Source organism: Condylura cristata, unplaced genomic scaffold (genome assembly GCF_000260355.1).
Source record: "Condylura cristata isolate star-nosed mole 26May11 unplaced genomic scaffold, ConCri1.0 scaffold00001, whole genome shotgun sequence".
Taxonomy (NCBI): Eukaryota; Metazoa; Chordata; class Mammalia; order Eulipotyphla; family Talpidae; genus Condylura; species Condylura cristata.
Genome location: NW_004567102.1, coordinates 18,023,399 through 18,048,039, shown reverse-complemented (window position 1 = coordinate 18,048,039; position 24,641 = coordinate 18,023,399). Strand labels below are relative to the sequence as shown.

Sequence of the window (24,641 nt, the reverse complement as noted above, 5' to 3'; positions counted from 1 at the left end):
TAATGTTGCTATAAAAAAAAAAAAAATAACACAAACCTGATGTGACTGGCAGGGTCACTGCACTTGATTTACAGAGATTTGTCCTATGCAAGGTTTTAAGCTGAGAGTGGCATATAACGTGCCAGCTTCTATGCAGAAAGAACACCTTTCTCTGACTCAAGTAGCAACTGGGTAAGAAATTATAGATCAGTGTCAATCAAAAGTTTAGGGTTTGGAGTCTCAACGGGGTCTCAGCTTTTGGTTGGTTGGTTGTGTTTTTTTTCTCTCCTCTCTTTTTTTCCCTCTTTTTATTTGACCTTTATTTTTGGAACCATCTGAACTTGTAACTTTATAAAATAATAGATTTTTAATACTATGCTTAGTTATTTTATGATTATTGGGCTGCCTCCACTGAGAACTTAGACTTGAGATTAAAGACTACAATATAACCTTGGCATACTTCTAAAACTAAAAGTTATATTAAATAAAAACTCTAGAGCTAATAGCCACCTATGGAAAGTAACAGTCATTTAGTCCTAATAATACACTAGATACTATTATACATTACATGTTTACTTTTATTCACATGGTAGAAACTCTATAAGATAGTTGTTCTTAGTCCTGCTTTATATACTCTTTTATTTTAAGCAAATTTGCATGTTTTGCTATTAGTTTACATAGCTACATAATTTTGGGAGTACAGCTTCACATCCTCCCACAATACAGTGATGTAGCCAAAATGTTCTCCCTTTTGTTCTGAACAATAGTTCTTCTGGAAACTTAACACTCTCCACATATACCATCTACTCATCACTTTCCTCATTGTACTCAACAGACAACCTAGATTCTTTTTCTCCAATGCAAGTTTTGATTGCCAGGAAACCAAATTTTTCTCAATCTAACTTCAATTGTGTTTTGAAAGAAATATTTTCCTAAGAAAATGATGCTTTTTACTTTTTTAATTGTAACATTTTTCATGTACTTTGAATTTTATTCCATCAGTTCTCCCTCATATCCTATGTACCCATCATTTTTCTATTTCTTTCTATTGTTCTCATTCCAACATAAATATAAATTAAATTAAGCTTTAAAAATATATCAATAAATGTTCCAACATCCCTAGCATATGTCTGAAACCACAGGGTGTACCAGAACATATATAGTACTTTTCATACACACATGTACTTATGATAAAGTTTAATTTATAATTGCATACTAAAATAAAAGATGATCAATAATAATAATAATAGAACAATTACAATAATATACTGCAATAAAAGTTATGTGAACGTGGTCTCTCTTAAAATATATTATTGTATGTAACTGAAACTGTGGAAAGCAAAATCAAGGAGGGACCTATGTATAAAACAAGCAGCAATGGCTTGAAAGCTCTTGTGCACAGGAGCTTATTGACTAGCTTGGTGCAGAACATTGCATGAGCCTGGACATGTCTACTAGAGGATGCCCGGCCACATCACAACTAACCAGACACCAGACAGCTAACTAGTTAACAACCCAGTAACCAAATGCAGGCGCACAAGTGAATCTGCAAAGATCAACTGGGCCTCTCCCAGATTTGTAGAAGCACCCAGCTGAACTCAGGCAAATTTCTGAGTCAAATAAATGGTTGTCATTTCAAAATACAAAGTTTGGGCATGGGTTGTTAAACGGCAAGAGCTAGCTGATGAAAACATGTGCATGTGCATATATCAACATGTCAGGAGATCCTGATTTTCCCTGGGCAAAGCCTGGGCTGTTCTCCTCTGTCACATCTGTTCTATACAGTTCCTTTATTGATCTCCTCACTTGTTGTGTGTGGCCCACACACCATAAGGTGACTTCCCAAAGCATTACACCCTTGGATACACCCCTCTTCATACATGACTTGTTTGCAATGGAAGCTGAGGTAGAGGAAAGGGTTTTGCAGATGTGATTGAGGCACCTAATCAGGTGACTTTAAGTTCACTAAACAGGTATAAATAAAATATGCAGACATCTAACAGGCAAGCACCTGATCAAGTTAGCTCTTTAAAAGAGAACCAAAGAGTTCAACAAAGTAGTAGTGACTCCTTTTGTCTATAACTGGCTTTAAGAAGCAAGCTGCCATGAATTCTATAGCTCAAACATTGAATTCTGCTTATAACCCTGAGGACCTTACAAACAGATCCTGCCCTAGTAGATGAGAATGCAAACTAACTGACAATCTTGTCTTCAATCTGTAAGACCCTGTGCAAAGATTCTGACAGCTATCCCAAGACCTCTGCCCCATAGAAACCAAAAGAAAACAAATAGGCATTTTTTTTTTAAAGATTTATTTGTGCATACAGAACTAGGGTACAGGCCAGAGGCTCAGGGGCAGTGAGAGGTCTCACCAGAGACAGAGTGGGGAGCAGAACAGGCAGATCAACAAGGTACACTGCTGAGGGGAGCAGCTGAGGGGAGCAGAGAGGTCTGCCACGCCATGTGGTCACCTCCGGGGCAGGCGGGAATCGAACTCATGTGAAAGCGGCTTTAGCTTCTCAGTGCTGTGCTTTAACCCGCTGGGCCACCAGGAGGGCCCCAACAAATAGGCATTGTTAAATGCCACTAATTTGTGATAATCTGTTATGTAGCAACAGAAAACTAAATACACCATCACTGACTTCCTAAGAGATTTCACCTCCTATTCTACCACAGAAACTATTATCAACATTGAATGGATGATATTTTTTCTTTTACCCAATAGATACTTCAATCCCTCCTCTTTTCTGATTCCTCCAGAGCATCTCACATTTCCAATTCCTCCCTTCTTTACTATCACCTCCATTTCATTATTCTCTCCTGGTACATTTCCTATTTCTTGATGAGACCTTTTACATTCCTTGTTTTTTTCCCACCCTCTTTTTTTTTTAACTTTTTATAAATTTTTACATCATTATAGTCCCGAAAGTTGCCCCCCACACACTATATCACCTGTGAGACACCCCCCATACTCCCTTGACTTATACTTTAAAATTTTAAATTGGTGATTTTTGAAACTAACTTTTCCATTAATATGCCACTTCAATGAACAAAATTTCAACCCAATGATTTCTTCATTTGACAGGTATGTTTCCTTTTCCTTGCAAATTTTATTGATTTGCCACTCATTTACATATCTAGATTGACTATGTCAAGATAATAGTCAACGCAAAGAATAAAGTGTTTAATAAAAATGGATTTAACATGGACTATTTAAGGACGTTACACTCTGCTAGGCAAAGATAAGGCATGTATCTAGGCATTTATAAATCATGCTGGAGTATGACTATAAAGGATATATGGAAAAAGTTATCAGAATTATTTTGAGCAGAGTTGGCCTTCTCTGAGGGAACTAAAGCAGACTTCATGAAGGAGTCAATAACTGAACAAAGCCATCAGGATGCAAATTTCTAATTATCTGCCCTTTTTACATGATTTTTTTAAGCCTTGCCTATGTACAAGACTCTGTACTGCACACTAGAGATGCAGAAAGAAGCACAGACAGACCTTGAGTTTGGGTTGTTCTCAGTCTAATGAGGAAAAAAAAAATCAATTATTACAACCTGTAGTAAAGATTTTGTACAAAAGCTATAAAATTAAAAGGAAATGACAAAGATAGAAGAAGCAACTTGTTTTTCTCCAAAGAGACTATCTCAAGGAAAATGTGCTACTTAAAATGAACTGAGACTATCAACTAACCTAGACCAAAATGGTGGTGAGTTTGGGAAAGAAAAAGGCATTACACACCGAGAATCGAGCTAAATGATAGAAATATTAAATGTGTACTCTTGTGATAATTCAAGAGAACTGATGAAATAAGTTACAAAATATGCATAGAAAATAATACTTAGTTATGAAAAGGTTAAAAGTCAGAATGAGAACTCAAGACATTTCTAAGAATAGTTTAATGAAGTATTCCTAACTGATAATGCTATTTAAAGACAATTCTATCCAGGGATTCATTTTTACCAGGTTGAAAAGAAACTTTTTAATTAACTGCATTGCTGATAGAAAACTCAATGTTGAAACCAAGTCATCCAATCATGGAGTATTCTTCAGAACATTTGTTTCTACTACTGACTACATTAAACTTGTCAAAGTGTTTTCTTTGGAGGTTCTCTGGTCATTCCTTTTAGTTTATATTTGTGGATAACAGCCATTATTTTATTTCATCTTATTTATATTTCATGTTGATCTATTATTAATCACTCAAATGAATTATTAGAGGAAATGGCAACAGAAACAATGGCTATTCCCAAACATGTCAGGATCCAGTGTCTCTTCAGCGATAGTCATAACTTCAAGGTGCTAATCATAAATAGGTTGAAACCTTCCTATTCAGTTGGAGTTTTGAAGACACAAGCTATGACACACTTCTAAAGAATCTGTTTTGGAAAAAAAATTGAAACTGGATGTTCAATTTCAGTTTGCCTTTCATATATTTGGTCACATGAACATATAAGAAATGGTTAATTCAGGGGGTAGACCTATCAACTGAAGAAAAGCAAATAAAACTCATTATCTTTCTTCATAGTTGGTTTTTTTACACCTACATGTCTTCTTTCAACGGTGTCACATCAAACAATCTTGTCCTAAATATGGAAACTTGGCATCTTCTTAGCTATTCCATCATCTTTCCTGAGACAAGAAAGAAATGTCCAAGCTTATCACTGCTTGCTAATAATACCTTTAATTATAGGTTTAGAATACTCAAAAAAAGCACAAAGAATAAATTTCAAGAATAAAAAAGTGTTTCAGTCCAGTAGACCTGGATGGAGGCACCAATTTCATATTGCTAAAAAGCAATATGAAGATATCAATGTTTGAAGATGGTACACATACAGCATCAAGAAACCAGGAAAGACTGAAGAAGTAAAGATGGTATGGGATGTCTCCACAACCTTGCATGTCCTAATGGCACCAAAAGGTCAACTCACCAACACTAATGTTTTGCCAACCATTTGAAACACTTGAAAACACTAAACAACTGTTGGCATTGACTCATATTTACCGTCAAAAAGAGATCCACATTCACTATCCACCTCCCAAACCAGCTATTTCATTCTTAAAATACTTCATAAACCTTGTCAAAGTCATCTCATAACTTTTTTTACAACACCTAGTCAATGGCAAAATCTTCTTTTTTCCTTCAAAACCCTTATTTTCCCCCTCCCTCTCCATCACAGATATGGGTCTCTTCCTACCACACACAAGGCTTACAACCTTCAAAGAACCATAAGCCATACTAGTAGATTTTATGGAAAGATCTTCTGATTTCAGAGGTCAGTCCTACCCTGGTGACTTCTCAGATGATAATAGCTATTCTCCTTAAGACATGCAGGGGAAAAGTATTATTTTCATTACATACTATTATTTCCCTGTGTATTTGTTTACTAGTTTGAAAGCAACTATCTAATATCCTATTGGTATCATTTCACTGGATCCTTCTCATATCTGAAATGTGCTTCTTGATCTAGCTCAGCACTCTCCTTAGAAACTCCCAACATTAACTTTTGCCAAGAATGATTCAAAAGAATGAGGTAATATCTCTCCAATTCCACTCATTAAATTATTTACTTGTTTCTTTAGCCAGCTCACAGTATAACTGTACAATCCTTTTTGTCTTATGAGTGTATTCTATATATACACTGTGATGATTTATGATCTTGTCATTTTGGTTTAACACCTTTTTCTTTTTCTTTTTTTTTTTTTTTGGAGAGTTTTTGTATCCCTTGAACAGGAAATCCTTTTCAGACAGTCTATGACACAAATCAGGTTAACTATTATTTTCTCCTATGACCAGAGCAAAAACTTACCTGTCCATGCTTTTTCTGAGGGGACATCCCAGGAGTAATTTCAGGATGTGATGGGGCCTGGTGGCCTGTGCCCCGAGTTTTGGGGCGAACCACATCAGAAGCAAAACTGGAGGAGATTGCCAGAGACTTGGGACGAGTAGCTGTAGTGCCCATCCCCACTGGGGGACTTTGTTCAACTTTCTTTGTTGTAGCTTCATCTTCCCCTTCAGAGTCCACAATAAAGACATATTCAGCTTTGAAGAGGTCACTTTGCTGCATTCCTTGAGATCTGTTTGCTTTGAGACCCCTTTCTTGTGAAATCTTTCTACTGACCTCTGAAGGATAAGTCAATGTTCCTCTGTCTCTCTCTGGTTGACTCCCGGCATTCAAAGTCAAGTACTCATTGGCATTAGACTGAAATAAATGTAAAGACATATGAACATTGATATAGTAGTGATAAATGCTTCTTATTCCCATGTACACACAGAAAGTTAACCTGCTTAAATATATAGATTTAATGCAATCCCAATAAAAACAACAGCATATTTCAAAGAACTGGAGCAAATACTACTGAAATGCATGTGGATTCACAAAACACTGAATAGCAAACACAATCTTGACAAAGAGGAAAGAAAATGGTGGTATACTTCCAGGCCTCAAGCTGTATTATAAATCCACAAGAATTAAAACAGTCTTATACTAGAATAATGACAGACATAAAAACCAATGGAAAAGATAGAAAGTCCAGAAATAAACTAACATATTTATGAAATAGTAAATCTATGATAAAGGAGAAAAAGCATACATTGGAATAAGCCTCTTCAATATATGGTGATATGAAAACTGGATAGTAGCATGCATAAGAGACTATAGCATAGTCTCACAACATACACCAAAATCAACTCAAAATACATCAGACTTGGATGTAAAAAACTGAAACAATAAAATACATAGAAGAAAACACAGGCAAACATTTCATGGCACAAGCTTTAGTGATGCCTTAGGAATTTATCCCTAATGGCAAGGAAAACAGAAAAGAACCAGAATAGCTGGATCTACATCAACCTAAAAAACTTCTTTACAATGAATGAAACCATAACTGTAAGTGAAAAGACACTCTACAGAATGGAAGAAAATGTGTGCACACCATACATCTGACAATGAACTGATAAGAAAAATATACAAAGATGACACTATGATTATTTTCTTCTCTTAAGTCTAAAATTGCTCTGAAATAGAAGATTAAGAAGACACTAAAGAGAAAATTTCAGCTATGGTAGTCAATTTAATGTTTGCTAGTGTGTGTGTGTGTGTGTGTGTGTGTGTGTGTATGATATGTATATGTAGACATCAAACCACTGATCAGCTATAACTAAACTAAGGAGTGGAATTTATATCCACTGATGATGCTCCAAATAAGATAAAACACAAATTGCCTCTGATTGGAATCTAACAGTGATCATTTCACATAATAAATTACAAAACTATACAGTAACAATAATCCAACTTGGAGAAAAATTTAAATTAAAAGAAAAGGATTTAAAGTCAGATTGCATATTAGGTCAAGTAACAAAATTAATAAACTGAACTTAATTTTAGAAATATTTATTAATTATTTAAAACAGTCCCTTTCCCGACCCTCCCTGTTTGCGCAGCTGGTTAAAGCACAGCACTGAGAAGCTTAAGCCACTTCCGCATGAGTTCGATTCCCGCCTGCCCCAGAGGAGATCCACATGGCATGGCAGACCTCTCCTGACCCGCCCGCTGCTCCCCTCAGCAGTGTGCTTCCTTGATCTTCCTGTTCTGCTCCCCTCTCTGTCTCTGGTGAATCCTCTCATCCTCCGCATCTCCGTTCTGTACCCCAGCTCTATATGAATAAATAAATAAATCTTTAAAAAAAAAGTCCCTTTCCCTTATAATCTACCATTCACTATTCCATTATTTTAATGTATTTCTTTATAGCATTTATCACTATCTAAGATTCCACTTATACTTTTCAGTTTTTTTTTTGACAGCCTCCCCAAAAGCAACTTATATGATTTAAATTTATTTACTCAGAATCCAAAGCACTGAATACAGTTTACTCAACAAATTATTGACAAATATATAAATGAATAAGGAATTCTTTACCATTTCTATTTTTATAGCAAACTGTTTTTAAAAAAAGAAAGGAAAATCTTTAATCTTTCAGATGTAGCTGTGAGTATATCATAGCAATCAGCAAATGAATGTCTTTATCGTAAGATATTTTGGGTGTTTGCAACCAAGAATGATTCACTCATCTACTGTCCCAAATACTGAGAGTACCTATGAACAATGGATCCCATTAATGTTGATGTATGTAGTTGAGTAGTATTAGGGAAAAAACTTCCTGTAAGTGCCTTATTTAGTAATTCAGGATTTCTCTGAAATAATTTGGCCCCACTAATCTTTGAAATTACTTAAAAGCATTGAATAATCTTAGGATGACACATATATTAATTATCACTTGCTAGATAAGATGTGTTCATATAAACAAGGTGAATCAGATTACTTGATCCCCTTTTAGATGCTTCAAAAATAGCACAAAGTTCCCCTAAATCACATTTTATTTATCATAAGACAGTATTAAAACATCTATTACAATTTTATTTTTAAATTTATTTTCACTGAGGTGTAATACTTGACATCCCCATCAGGTCCAGTTTATCCACCATCAAATTACCTAAAGCCCACCACCACAGTCCTTGTGCTCCTTCCCTCTTTGTTCTTATCTCTCCCATTTCATTTGCCCTCTCTAAGTGCTTAAGAAGAAAATATTTTGCTAAATGTCATTATTCTAGCACCAGTCAATTTCAGGTTTGTTACTTATTTATTTTAATTTTATTTCTTGTCTTCCTCATCTTAAGGAGGCATAAGAAGAGACAAATATAATTTTACAACCTCTTTTATCACTCAACATTTTAAGGTTAACACTGTCAGGAATTATATAATTACTATAATTACAGCTTTGTTGATGTGGTGCATTATTCTTATCTTTTCTCTTATTTTAAGTTACTTGGTTGTGTTTATTTTCCCCTAAATACTTTCCTGTATACAAGTTTTCTTCTTTTGCAATATTCCCTTGGGATACTGTTCTAAGAGTTAGTATAAAGAGTTTTACGATTGCAGATAATGGCTTTCTATTAAAATTATACAAATTCACAAACCAGTAGCAAACTGTAAGCATGCCTAATACTTGGAATCTCCCTAATATTTGGGTATTACATGTTTTTAACACTGCTAATACTACATTCAAAATTATAACATCTCACTGTTTTATGTTTTTGTTCAAGATAAACTAAAATACGAAAAGCAAAATTTTGAAAAATTTAAAGATACATTTGGGAGAAGGGGAGAAGCCAAGAGATAGAATGTGTCATGTGAATAGCAAAAAATCAGATGCCAACTCAAAAGATTAAGGCAATGTATTAGAGAGAACTTGAGACTTGATAACATTTAGATTCATTATCATATCGTAATTTTTTTAAAGATTTATTTATTTATGCATACAGAACTAGGGTGCAGACCAGAGATGCAGGGGCAGTGAGAGGATTCACCAGAGACAAGAATGGGGAGCAGAACAGGCCAAATGATGAAGTACACTGCTGAGGGGAGTAGCAGGCAGGTCAGGAGAGGTCTGCCGTGCAATGTAGTCCACCTCCAGGGTGGGGATCGAAGTCATGCTGAAGTGGCTTTAGCTTCTTAGTGCTGCATTCTAACCCGTTGCACTACCAGGGAGGGCCCACATCATGATATTTTTTTCTTTTTTTTTTATTTGTACATACAGAACTGGGGTACAGGCCAGAGGCTCAGGGGAGGTGGGAGGCTTCACCAGAGACAGAGTGGGGAGGAGAACAGGCAGATCGATGAGGGGAGCAGCGGGCGGGCCACATGAGAGGTCTGCCTCGCCATGTGATCACCTCTGGGGCAAGCAGGGATCGAAGTCATGCGGAAGTGGCTTTAGCTTCTCAGTGCAGTGCCTTAACCCGCTGCGCCACCAGGGAAGGCCAATATTTTTAATCAACATTAGATTTCAATCATCTCACTTTTGGCAGAGGAAATAAACATTCATACACATTTCTGAATAATTATTTATGGATAATTTAATATTAATGGCTTGATAGAAAAAAAAAGAATGAAAATAATCCTACCCTATTTACAGTTTCTGGATTCTTATCACTTGGTTCCTCAGGAATTTTAACAAGGAATTTAGAGGTGTCAGTCAACTGAGATTGGGTTGGTAGTCTTCTGACAGTGGGGACAAATGTGAAGATCAGAGGTTTGGCTTCAGAATCACCAGAAGAGACCTATGAGACATGTAATAAATTAGATGTTCAGTCTTGTCAAAGGTTTATCTTCACTCTATATAACATGATGTTTATCTCATTTATTTGATAAATTGCCTATCAGACAGTCATCATGTGTATGATTGCCAAAGAAAACAGCTAAAAATAGAGTCCCAGTGTATCCCTTTTTTATAATATCATAATATCAGACCAAGCAATTCAGCCCCAGGAAGATCCTGTTGTAGAGGGCAGCAGTGAAACAGCAGGGCCACGTACTGATCTGCTGGAATATTACCTGTCATCTCGACCGCAGTAGGCCCATCACAAACACAGCATCTGGTCTGTTTCAGAATTGACTTTTATCCATTTAACCCCAGATTGGGAGGTTCAATTTGACTCATATTTCTCAACCAAGCAAGCAACTTGCAATATGTATCATTAAAGAGAATGCTAAACTCTGAATTTAAATTGAAAGTATGCTTTACTGGCTATTAGGATACTCACACCTGCTCTCAAGGATATAACTTTTTCTCCGATCATTTTTTCTTCATTCAAAACTAATTTTAAGTATTGGCTGAGTGGCAGGTACTCAGGAGCTTGTGATACAATGACAAATAGGAAAGAATCAATGGGCCACTTACAAGTAGGAAAAGGGTATGCACAGTATACTAACAGAAAAGTGATGAGGGCAGGTTTGGCTTCCCAACTTGGAAAGTGCTATGAAAGACAACACGTAACATGTTAAGTCTCTGAAAAAACAGGATATCACAGACTGGGAAAACCAGAGTAAAAGCATGGGGAAAAGCAGCAATGGGAGCTAGATAAAGCATGGATTTTTGTCTAATTAACAACAGAGAATTATTAAAGCACTCTCCATTGGTAATTATCATAGTCGCAGTAGAATTTTAGACAGATAATTCTGGATTTAATGACATAAGACTAGAGATAAGGTCAGAAAGCCAAGAGCAATCATTTAGGACTAAATGGGAAAGGAGAAAAAGAAGATGGTACTGCTGCAGATTTTCTTTCAAGTTTGAAGGAGATATAAGAAGAAAGGTTAAGAGTAGTTAGAGAGGAGCAGAGTCAAAGCAATTCCTTAATTGTTGGTGCTATGGGGAAGAGTCAAACGTAACTGCAGACTCAGGAAAAGAACCACTAGAGAGAAAAGGTCTAGAGAAAGCAGGCAGAATAAATTAAAGGAACAAGACAAGGAACATGGCCTCCTTTTAGACCAGAGAAAATTAACTAAGACAAAGAAAAGCTTATGAATATGACAGAGTGGGGGAAAGGTGAGGGTTAATTAGACTTACACCACCCTCTATCCACTCCATACCTCTGTCACAGGAAATACAACGGGTCCTAGCAACATGCCATTGGCACTCTCTTGTCTGCTTGGCTACCTGTCTATGCTTTTGATCGCTAAGGCCTGACTGTGGCATGCCCTTTCTCCTGGTCATGTCAGTCCTTACAAGAAACGTAGGTCACTGAGTCATCTTTCAATATCTCTATCCTATGCACATGCTTATTTTTCCCCAACGTATACCCAGTTCCAATTCTTGAAACCTTTCCGTTTTACACTTTCTGGGATTCAGTCAAACATGCCACAACTCCTTAACCTCTTCTATAAATATTTTTCATGTAACTAAATCTGGTTCCTCTGAAGGACTTCACCTCACAAGAATCTGTCTCAGTGATCACTGTATTATCTCACATTGGAAGTTGGCCTGAAACAGAAGTGCCTTCTTTCTTCCTGCTTCCAAACCATTCTTCCCTCTTATCTAAAAACTTCTAGTTCTAATTCTCATGTCATCACTTTACAGCACCTCATAACTCTCCTTGTCACAGTTGTCCGTTCTTTCTTTAAAGTTCCATTCTCACTTCTTTTTACTCTCCCTAACACTATGCTTTCTATGAGTGCCCGACATAATGTCCCACAAACAGACACTATTGTGTTTTTTGACTTCTCCTCTTGACCTTGCCTCTCACATTTCTAGTTTAGACTAATGGTGACATCCCCTCCATAATTAAAGCTTTTTCCTTCTTTCGTACCTCTTTTTTTCTATAACACTCCCTCTAGGGCTCCAGCTCCAACATTTCACAGACCCCACCTTCATAAAATCTCTAAAATCCTTCCAATATTATGTTTTCCCATGCTTCTTTATTTTCATCAGTATCAGTAACTGAGTTGACCACAATTACCCACATGCCTGCCCTTCAAATGCTTTGTCCTCTCTCATATAACTGCTCTCTGTGTAAGTCACAATTCTCAATAAATCTAACCCCTACCTACATCTGCAGAGGTAAATGTGACCAGGGGAGATCAATCATGCTTACTGGTTTAATTTCAAACATATGGCAGGCTTAAGCAGACCACTCAATACTGCTCATTGTCCCACCCACCTAGAACTTTTATGTCTTTTCCTCTAACTTCTTTTTCACTCTTATTCTGAGTTGAGGACCTTTTTCTCGTATCACTAAGATCATTGAAGTAATCAGAAGAGAATTTCTAAGACAACCATTATCATCTCTACTCATTCACCTTATCTTTATCATTTTAGGTGGTTCAGTCCTGCTACTATGCTTCTCCTAAAATGAGCTCTCATCTGAACTTGTTTATTTCACTTACTTTCATTGATTCAAAGTCTAATCAAAGACCTGCTGAGTGTCAGGCTCTAGTCAGCAGTGAATAAAAATCTCTACCTAATGGAATTCACATTTCAGTGGAAAGAAACATAATAACATGTTGAAATACAGTATTTTTAATAATGTTAAGTGTATGAGCACTAGCTATAAGATTATTGCAACAACCCAGAAGAGAGAACAGTAGGTAAAACAGGTTGTTACAGTAATAGTGACAGTGTTAAGATTGTGGCTATACTGTAAAGGAAAAAAAGATCTTGTCGAAAAATTAGATGTAACATATGAGAGACAACAGTCAAGAGTAACATAATTTTTTTGACCTGAGTGAGTGCAAGAAATGAAATATTATTTGCTAAAGTGGGAAAACCACACGTAAACCTGGTTTGAGACTAAAAATAAAATTTGACATGCCAAATAGATATTTAAGTGGAAATATGGATATGGAGTTAAGTTTACAGAATAGTTAGTACTGAAGATAAAATTATTAGAATTGTTAACCTATGCTTTATATTTTAACCATGACAAAATAAGATCACCAAGGAGATTAAGCACAACTGAAAAGAAAAGGGGCCCAACTGAACCCTTCAAATGCTAACATTAAGTGGTCCAGTAACTCATGAAGAAGTAGTAAAGGTGACATGGGACTTCAAGGAATACAGACAAACCTAGAGCATAACTAACAGCAATAGGAAAGAAGTCTGATCATAAACAAGCAACAGGATTGACAGACTTGTAACACTGAGGCCCAGTGCAAGTGTAAATCCATGAATTTATAGTGAAACCTTTGGTTATTTGATATACTCTTCAGGAATGCTCAACTTCCTATCTAAGACCTGGGAAAGTGAATTGCAGCATTTATAGAACTGATATTTGGATATCATTTTTACAGTGATTATACCAGGAAATTGAGGCTAACTGATGAGAGTAGCGCAGATTGTCAGCCATGGAGTTCAGTCTGGATAGGTGAGGGATAGGAACTTTCAAATGCAAGGCACCCGCTGTCTCCAGATTTGATAGCCTGAAGAGTGCTTAAGAAAAGAGCTTAGGGTCTTCTCATATGGTATGTGAGAATTTGGGATTAGAAGTTTGGTAATTCTAGATAATTATAAGGTGTAGTTTTGGCCTTGAGTTGAGAAGCTGAGATGAAAAAAGAAGGACCCTGAGTTTGTGAAAGTCAAAGAAAGTGAGGTAAGAATATTAACAGGGCCATCCTTACCAAAAGGGGAAAAAAAAAAATAGAAAGCCATGCTGGGTGAGAAAATGGTTGCTCTGGAGAGACACTGATAGCAACATCATTAAATGGATATTTTCTTTGTGCACACAAAATCAAAGAGAACTATATTTCATTGAAGAGATTTCATCCAAATCATAGAACCTGAAAAACTAACTTTGGACCACCACTTATGTTAGTAACTAGGAAAAATTAAAACAGCTATACCTTCTAGAAACAATGCATATGTAATACTGAATATGTGTTTTATATATGCATATATATATTTGTATAAAATATACAAACTCTTCAAGTCCACTAATTTTTTAACATTCTCTTTTGTTTATAGATAATGCATCTCCCCTCTGTAGTCAAGTCGTAATTCCCAGGTTGGCAAACCAGTCCCATCAGCAATATACAACACAACATATATTCTATCCTCTAGGGAGATTTCTTTACATGGATGACCTCTTTAATATCACGATGGGTAGAAAATGGTTCTAGCAACAAATCATTGAGAGCACTTTGGATGTAAAACTCTAGAATTCTATAGTATAGAATAGTACAGTATTTCACTTGGGTCAGAAATTATAATTATTTCAAAGAAGAGGTAAAATTAAATCTCATGGCAGTTTCCACAGGCCTGCTCCCATCTCCCCACATGATAACTACAGATTTTAGATTCTCTTGAAATGAAATTTATACATGTAAGATTTGAGCATAAATGCCCCATGGTAATGAAATACATATACCTATCATTAGAGGTGGTGAATTTGCTTTCTAAAGTAAATAGAATAATAAAGTTCTGCTTCTGTAAAAGCCTTGTACAATTTATAGAACTTAATAGAACTTTCATCTCTAAAATACAAACAGGTTTCCACTACTGACATATTGTTAACTATAACTTTTTTTTAAAGGTTAAGAACTATAATTTTAGAGAATAAAGTAGAAATTAAGTTTGATTGAAAGCTGATACACACAGTGAATATGTGCTTTTATAACTATGTTCTCAAAGAAAAAAATATTTATTTAGAAAAAATTCTAAATATTATGCCATCTGGACAAGAATAGCAACTGAAAATAAGTAATATGATTTCCTAGTTCATTGTTAGATTTTCCCACAGAAACATCCATATCCTACAGAAAATTTCCTCAGTATTAGGACAATTTTTATTTTATTTAGTTGAACCAATACATTCCGGTAACATTAAACAGACGATCTGATAGGACTAAATATTTATTCATCTTCAAAAACTCCTCTTAGAGATCAAGAGCAGGGACAAATTCCTGTCCACACATATACCCCCAGAACAAGAACCACAAACCAGGCAATGGTTCAGCATTTGCTTTTAAGCTGGCAGTATAGCCTTAACATCGGCTCTTTTCATCACCTTTTCCTAGCATACTTTTATCATAACCACGGTTGTGCCGATTTTTTTTCTTGTTTTTTCTTTTTCTTTTTTTTTTTTGCACATAATGCCATTTGGAAAAAGACTTGAAATTTACAGTAGCTACACTGTGCAGTATTTTTGAAGAGCCACGTGTTATCCAACAGACTGCTGAATCCCTTGTTTCACACGGAGAATAAAGAATTACTGCATGTTTGTTCCAGAGGCACCCAGAATGAATTGCTATGGTGATGAAAAATCATTTTCCACAAAGCAGAAACAGATACATGTTAATACCATTGCATTTGTTAAATGCCAATTAACACTTTCAGTTGTCGACACCGTTTAAAAACACATCTTAGTTTTTATCCTTTGGAAACTATTTTAACCATAGAAATTGCACTTTTTAAGATATGAATATGGTTTCAAATGCGCAAAACCTCTGAGACTGTCACATTTTCACCGGACAGCTGAATGATAATTTTTAAAAATGGGTTTCCCCTATATCATGCAGGCTACAGCTCTCTTGCTCGGTTTGGGGCTGCAATGCCTTCGTTCTCCTATTTCCCTAAAAGTTCTTTTCCGATGTTGACACCCACGTTTGCAGATGGCCACTGGCCTCCTGTTGAGAAGAGGCATTGCAGGGTGTCTTAGTATTAACACTATACTAAGAACAGTCCTGGGCATTTTCTTTGGTTTTCTAGGAGGCAGTTTTGCCTTTATCTGCTCACCCTTTCCACTAACAGTAGACAACATTGCATTTTGAAATACAGTTAAATATATCTACACCCGGGCGGCTCTCCCTCCAAGCCCTCTTACAGCCAACACCACAGTGCACAGCCTTAAAAGTTGTTGAAAGCATTAAGCAAAGACTTCCTTTTACCTGGGGTGTGGTCTGAGAGCTTCCTGCTAAGATGCACGAGTTCATTTGGAAGTAATTGTTCCCGCAGTCACTCGGAAGCCCCCGTTCTGAAAGCATTGATTCATCACACAAGGGAGTGAGCAAACCAATGACTGAGGTGGGAAGGGAGCTTCTCACTAAAACAACACACACACACTCACCCACCAAAAAAAAAAAAAAATTCTAAAAAGAGGTAAAGTGGAATCCTCCCTGAGTTAAAACTGTTGTCAGCTCTAAAGAGCAGATTTATGTTTTGACGATTTTTAGACTTGGAACTTTATAAGAGGTCATATTGACTACTGAAATGGAGCCAGTAAAAATTGAAAAAATATGCAACCTATATGTGTTTGTCCTCTTTTCTTTTCACGCATATATTCCGATTATATATTCTGGGAATAGAAGAAACGAGCCAGATTGTGAGCTGAGAGAAGGCTGATTGAAGGGCCCAAGCATCTGTCAATCTCAGTGATCAGTTGGTCACACCCGCAGAGAACATTTAGAGATAGAATTACTTGCAAACACTGTGTCTAAATAAAGAACTGGAAACCACAGTGATATTTAAAAAAATCAATAACTCTAATTTTTGGTCCTTGGCATATAAATAGCAAGTAATGATACAGGAGCATCTGTAGTGACTGAAGTTTTGCTATTAAACAAATTAGCTCCAGATTAAAGCTTGGAATCAAATAGTTCTCAAAACAAATTTTATTCCAAGGTTCTTGGAAGACAGCAAGTGGCCTGACTATAGAGAAATAAAACCCCAACACTTCACACATGACATTGATAGAAGTCTTCAGCTTTTTGTGTCTCTATTTCCTAAGTATTAATTTTTTTTCCCAAATCTGTAGTATCTATATTTGTGTTTTGATAATGAAAGATGTTCTATCTATCTATAATGAAAGACTGGTTATAAACCAAAGGCTTTTCCAAAAAGAAAGAATGCTTGATTTTAGGGATCTAGAAGATGCCTCTTAATATTCTCAGGATTTCAAAAGCCTGAAAATATGAAAATAAAATAATTGTAAAAGGTGCCTCTATTAGCATACATTTCCAACAAACTATACCAAACAAACTATTCCAAATAACAATACTTTTGACCTAGAAATGATTAAAATTTCTGAATATAAGTTCTATGTTATATCACAAAACAAATTATGTGACTTATGTTTACCTAAAAAAACAAACAAACAAAAAAAAACCGTCCTTTAGTTAGAGCTTACAATCTAATTGAAAATATAAAAATAGGTCTGTACACAGAGATGCATTCATTCATGATAGAGACATAACACAAGAAAGAAAAGTCCAATAATGCAGTTCTCAAACTTTATACCTAAGCTACCTGGAGATCTTATTTAAATGCAGCTTCTCATTGAGGAGACTGGGTCAGAGATTCAAATTCACATTTCCAACAAGCTTCCCTGGGGATGCCTTGTTTCTGGGCTGTGACACTTTGGATAGCAAATACTTTGAAGAATTTTTGGAGAGTAGTGAGACCATAGCCACCTGGAGTAATTCAAGGGATAAGTGGCATATGGGTTGCCCTTAGAAGGGTGGAGGATGGGACCCTGTGAAGGTGGAATAGAAAGCGCTCATTTCAAGAAGGGAGAAAAGCCTGAAAGGCGGCAGCCATCAGGATAGCAGGTGTGCATGTAAAGGGTGGGCCCTGGAGTCAGACTGCTCAAGAGCTCTGGGACCTAAGGGGAGTTAGTGAGCCTTTCAAAGACAATCCTCTCTCTGTGAAATGTGCATGGGAGTAGTACTTATTCCATTAGGTTCATATGAGAATTGCAGTTAAAATCAGTGTGTAAATGCAATTCCATGTCATACAAATGTTTAATATTTGAAAAATAATATAGATGAAGAAAAAAAGGGAGTAAGACTAGAAAAGCAGGTCTGATTCACCAAAAACTTTGAATTGAAGTATTTCTTGATGTTATTCACTGGGGAACAGAAATGGAATGTATGTGTGTGTGTGTATATATATATGGAATATATATAATGTATATATGTGTATATACATATACACACACACATATATACATTATATATATTCCATATATATATACATATGTGTGTATATATATATATATATATTCCATATATTCCATATATATATATATATACACACACATATATATATTATATATATATTATATATATATATACATATGTGTGTATATATATATATATATATATATATATATTCCATATATTCCATATATATACACACATATATACACACACACATACTCTCCAGATACCAAAGGGTAGCATAAAGGTGTCCTAGAGACCATTCATCTCAAAGTTCTAGAGTATAACCTCCTGAGGGAAATGAAAATCAGGTCTCTGTCAATGGTTCAATAAGTTTTATTACTCTGCATGGATTTAAACAACTATGGGTCTCTTCTCTTCCTGTATCTTGCTAGGTCCCTCTCTCACTGATATTTTCTTTCTCCCATTACATTCCCCAAACATAAAGCATATTTATATATGTTGGTACAAACATGGCAAAGCAAATATGATTCTTCCTGGAGTTATTTTACCAAATTATAAATTAACCCATTCTTTTATGATTTTGCCTATTTTCTTTGTTTCATATTGGCAAAATTTTCCTTCTCTTATTTTATTAATAATTGCCTTATAGGCTGCACTTTATATTGATAGAAGTAATAATTTTTAACTTTTAAAAAATTACACATGTATGTTGTCACCAATTCTATTTAACTAAGTACTAGAGATTTTAGCTAGAGGTATCAAACAGGAAGCAAAAAAATCCAAGTTGGAAAAAAAGTGAGTCTATCCACATTCACAGATGACATGTAGTATATATAGAAAAATCCTAAACACTACATCAGAGTTATTAGGAATAATTTTAAAAAATGGAAACTAGCAGGTTATGAAATCAACATTAAAAAAAAAAAAACCACAGGATTTTATATACCAGAAAAAAAGAAGTGAAAGAAATCAAGACAATTACCCCATTTATAATTGCTTTGAAAAAAATTAAATGTCTCATAATAGGCCTGGGGATGTTAAAAACCCTATACAACTCAGATGTTACTGATGGAATGAGCAACATAAGAGATGGAAGAATAGCTTATGCTTATTACGAATGGGAACAATCAATATGACTATCCTAATCGAAATGATATATAAATTTAATATAATCTCCATCAAAGTATCAGCAATATTCTTCAAATAAATAAAATAAAAAATGTTGAAATTTAAATGGAACCACAAACCACAAAAGAATTCAAATTGCAAAAGCCAACCCCAAGGAAAGGAAAAACAGAGGTCTTGTATGACCTGACTTCATGCTTTACTACAAAGCAACAGTAATCAAAACAATGTGGTATCACCATAGAAATGGCTATATGCATCAATGGAATAGAATCAAAAGCCCAAAAACAAATCCATATATATGGATTAGCCAGGACCCAATCTATAATAATGCAGCTATGATTAAAATGAGGAAATGACAGTGTATTTAATAAATGGTGCTGGAAAATTCAGATGCCACATACAATAGAATAAAGTTGGATCCTTCCTTAACCCCACATACAAAGATAAACTCCAAGTGAACTAAATTTTAGATATAAGAACTACAGCATTAGATATATAATAATTTACTTGTTGAAAGGTAATACATGCTTCTCAACAAAAGTGAAATATATAATACTATACAAAATTTTGCATTTATATTTATTTTGCATAAGCAAAATACAAATGTTAAGTGCAAATATTACTGAGCATATATATCTATACATAGACACATATTCTCTATAACCAAACAAAAAGTGGCTCTGTATCTTCTTTTCACTTAGTGAACTATATTTAAAATAAAAAGGGAAGGCTAATTTCTTTTAAAATAACTCATAATAAATCAATAAAAATTAAAAACAGAAACCTAATGACCATGCAGTGCAACAGCATGCTTCAGCCATCTGGTTAGTAACTACATCTAGCCTCAAAGAACACATGTATTTAGAACAATTTCTATAGAAACCACCCTCATTTGAATAAAAAAATGATGGCACCAGATCACAAAAATAGTTACCTACACAGGACTGGAATAGGGAGGAGGGGAGAAATTATCCTTCCATTACAACCACTTTTCCTATACACAAAAAGATCACCTAGGGTTTGACCAAAGCCCTGAAATATTTTATGAACACAGACTTTGAAAGATTTATCTTCCATTTAGGAACACCAACTTCCCCGCTGAATTTTTTTTTTTAAAGATTTATTTATTTATGTATACAGAACTGGGGTATAAGCCAGAGGTGCAGGGTCAGTGAGAGGCTTCACCAGAGACAGACTGGGGAGCAGAATAGGCAGATCAATGAAGTACATTGCTGAGGGGAGCAGTGGGTGGGTCAGGAGGGGTCTGCCGTGCCATGTGGCTGCCACCATCTTGCAGCACTGCATCTTAGCCCTTGTGCCACCCAGGCTGCTTAATGTTTTTTTTTTTATTTTTTTAAAGATTTATTTATTTGTGCATACAGAACTGGGGTACAGGCCAGAGGCTCAGGGGCGGTGAGAGGCTTCACCAGAGACAGAGTGGGGAGCAGAACAGGCAGATCGACGAAGTACACTGCTGAGGGGAGCAGCGGGCGGGTCAGGAGAGGTCTGCCACGCCATGTGGTCACCTCCGGGGCAGGCGGGAATCGAACTCATGCGGAAGCGGCTTTAGATTCTCAGTGCTGTGCTTTAACCCGCTGCGCCACCAGGGAGAGCCCACCAGGCTGCTTAATTTTTATATCAAAAAGAAAATAAAGCTCAACAAAGTTTATAAAACACAGATACAATCCAAAATTCTCTTTAAAATCTATTGATGACAGAAGAAAGCACTCTAGACCCATGTTACTATACAGCTACTACTGCAATACCTTCCAGCCAAAAGACTCTTTTGTTCTTTTTAATATAAATAATATAGAACAAAAATTCTCTCTCTTCCTGACATGAAAAACAGGTTTGAGAAAAGAATTGAGTACATCTCAAAAGTTGGCCAGAAAACATGTAAGTAATTAAAGAGATCCAGCCGCCAGGGATATTTGGACCTCCACTTGTTTGTTCTTATGGTTCGTGTGTCATAGTAGAATGTATTAAATATCCTATATATCTTAATAAATACCCAGTGATGCCAAGCACTATTCTAAGCTCTGGAAATCATCAAAATAATAAGGACTTCTGCCTTCTCCTCAATATGGTTATAGCCTCATGAAAGATAACACTTTCACCAATCACAGAAGTGGCAAATAAAGCCAAAGTAAAGTGCACAATGATGTGTTGAATGTAATCTACATGGGAAAGTATTAGTAGGCTGTTCCCAGGGAGATTTCACTCAGCTTCTGCACCGTTTCCAGCACACTTATTCTGTTTTAGCCTTGGGTGGTATTTTTCCTCTGATGATGGGAATCACCAGGTATCTGGAACCCTGTTTCTGGGAAAATGGATTCCCAACAGGATAATCCCAGTTCACAGATCCAAAAGCAAATATATGCTATTTAAAATGAATTCAGACATTGCAGCAAAGATGGATGAGATTCCATCACAGCCTAATGTGTTGAATATCTGTCGTGAACACATCTGGACTGTTTCAACTCCTGTCATTGCTGTTTATGGATTCTATCTCTTGGCATATTATCTCCTTGTTAATTCATATAAAACAGAAAATTCAAGTATTGAAGAAAAGCTGGCATCTAGAGTGAGACTTTTTTGATATAATTAGATACTGAGAAGAAATTAATAAATCCTAAACCATCAGAATTTGAAAGGGAATCAGAGAGAAAAAGAAACATTTATCTACAAGAAATGTGTCTGGGGGCCACTGTCCCCATGTAGAATCACTCCCTAGTTTATCTTCTGGCACATCTTTTCCTTGTGGCCTTCTTCACTTAGAAGTAGCCCACAAGCCACTTCTTGGGTAATCTCATCCAGTTTTGTTGGCATGTAAAGTCAATGAGTTCCAAATTTATTTTCCCAGCCTGGATGGCTTCCCTGGATATTACATTCAAATATTTAACTAATCTATTCACTTAGATATCTCACAGAAATCTAAACCTTAAGTCATCCTAACCTAAATCATTTGCCTTTCTCCTGACATTGTACCCACAATTTCCCCAATTTTTTCCCACCTCAGTATATACTATCTTAGATGGGCTTATATTGGTTTTTTTCCTTGGGTTCTCGTAATCCTATACCAATACATCAGTATATAATCTATTGGTTCTCCCTTCAAAATAAATCCAGAAAACTACTACTTCTAATATGGTTGCAGCATAACCTGCCACCATCTACTTTCTGAATCATTAACCCCTATCTCTTCTCGCTGCTTCCAGTTCATCTCCTTAGTGGATGCACTTATAAATCATTCCAAACTCCCTCACACTGATGGACTATTTCTCCAGTGCTGGAAGTGCTGTGACAATGCTTGACTGTGGGTCCTCTCCAGAAGTTACTCTTAGCTGGATAAATCTCTGTGACCAAAGTCACTGTTTCTCAGGGGCAGTCTGTATCCAATGGCTACTTGATGCATCCACACAAAGTGTTGGCACTCATGCTCTACTTTGGAAGAACTTTAAAGGGTAACTCCAATTTCAGAGCTCATTCTGAGATCAGTTAGATTTTCTTTGAGCCTCCATTGCAGCCCAGTTTCTCATCTTTGCTTAATCCTGCTTCATTCCCATTCCCCACAGAAGTTATTTGTGAAAGTTCTTCCATGGAAATGAACTTTCTCACGGTAAGCTCCATCTCCTGTGGGCTTTCTGGGTACCTGATCTGTCATATTTCTTTACAGCTATTTTCTACACAGTTGCAAGATTGGGCCTTCAAAACAGAAGTCATGCATGTCCATATCTTTTTGCAATATTCTCCAATGGTTTTCCTCGTCACCCAAAGGATAAATAAGTCAAAGTTCTTAAAATGGCCTTCACCCCAATGTAATCTGTTTCTCCCACCAACCCCTTATCCATGCCCTTGTCTCTAGCCACAACGACTTTCATGCATTCCTACAGCATTTTTATCCCCCTCCCTGGAAATGTTCTTCCCAAAGTTATTATTATTCCTCATGTGCCTGCTCAAATATCACTTTAACAGCCAAACATTCCTTACCACCCTATTTAAAATTACAACACAAATTCCTGATCTTTGCCAATGCAAAGTTTAAGGCCATGTTAATTTTCTCCAGAGTACTGACTCGCCTCTAATACTTGTTTTTTTATCTGATTTCCTTCGTTAGCTTTAAACTCCAGGAGGGCAGGACTTTATTTTGATGACTGCTATGTTGCTAGCACCTAGTGGCATGTATAAACATTCAAAACATTTTGTTCAATGAACTTCTTGACTGACAATGATTTTTATTTGTAGACACTTTTTTAACTTCTACTAGCGAAAAGGGAAATTTGGCAAACTTGGAATTGACTGTCCAGAAAATAAGTCAGCCTGATCTCATTTTTCAGTTCCACTAGGACAATTGTTGCTGGAATCCACAGCTCCTTACTACTAACACACAAAAGTATAAGGGCTAGAGGAGGTAGAAAGATGGGAACGGTGGCAGTCAACTTCCTCCCAGGCTCTTACATACTCTTGCCTTTAGCAAGAGACACATCTGTGGAATGGTCCATTGTCTAGGTCAAAAGCAAACAAAACATTTTCTGACCTCAGACTTTCCACAAATGGTTGTAAAGTTTTTAGGTCATTTAATTTCTCAGGGACAATTTGTTTATAAAACAAGATCCTAGGTCTCACTACAGTCCCCCACATTGAATGGGTAAATTGGGAAGGGGGAAAGTAAACACTGTGTTAAAATGAACAATAATGTAAACAGATATATAAATTAAGAAATCTAATTTAAAAAAATCCGAGGTCAGTGTAATCCAATATTTCTTCCTTCTATTACAACCTTGCAAGATGAATAGTAACAAAGGGATTCTGTGATCAAATAAATTTCAGAATTAGTCCATTCCATACACTTCTTTTAATGAGGTTTCATAAGCAAGATACTATTCTCACATTTATTTACTAACAGAAACCCTATTTGCCTATGGTACATAATCATCCTATTCAACAGTCCCTAGAAACTTCTTCCTGCTGCGATTCTTGATCATTGTATGAAAAGAAGGGAGTTCGATTAAAAAAAAAAATTGTTCCCACAATGTTGCTAAAGGACCTTATTCATAATCTAGACTTAAATAAGAACAGGTAAGGTAGACAGCTAGCTGCTTTCTTTCTCTTAGTTACAGAGGAATGGTGGGTGGGAGGGTGTATATTCCAGGTCTACCAACTACAAACTCACTTATGTCAACAGCTCATGATCAACATTTCCAATGGCATCAGAATATGAATTGAACAAATGAATGATGAATTGACTAGGGTATCTCAAAACATATCCAAAGAGCTCATAATCAAGTTAGGAGTAAA

The 24,641-nt window shown here is 36.0% G+C and overlaps 1 protein-coding gene across 2 annotated transcripts in view; it reads right to left on the bottom strand.

Annotated features, from left to right (window-relative positions):
* MLIP (muscular LMNA-interacting protein) overlaps positions 1-16,322 on the bottom strand; it is a 124,766-nt gene extending 108,444 nt beyond the window's left edge. For both annotated transcript variants that reach the window (XM_012722763.1, XM_012722760.1), the window contains exons 1-3: positions 16,203-16,322; positions 9,947-10,102; positions 5,796-6,188 (exon numbers count right to left, since the gene is read on the bottom strand). In XM_012722763.1, coding sequence (XP_012578217.1) covers positions 5,796-6,188; positions 9,947-10,102; positions 16,203-16,298 — 645 coding nt within the window. In that variant the 5' untranslated portion in view covers positions 16,299-16,322. The remainder of the gene's footprint in view (positions 1-5,795; positions 6,189-9,946; positions 10,103-16,202) is intronic.
* Positions 16,323-24,641: the final 8,319 nt, after the last annotated feature.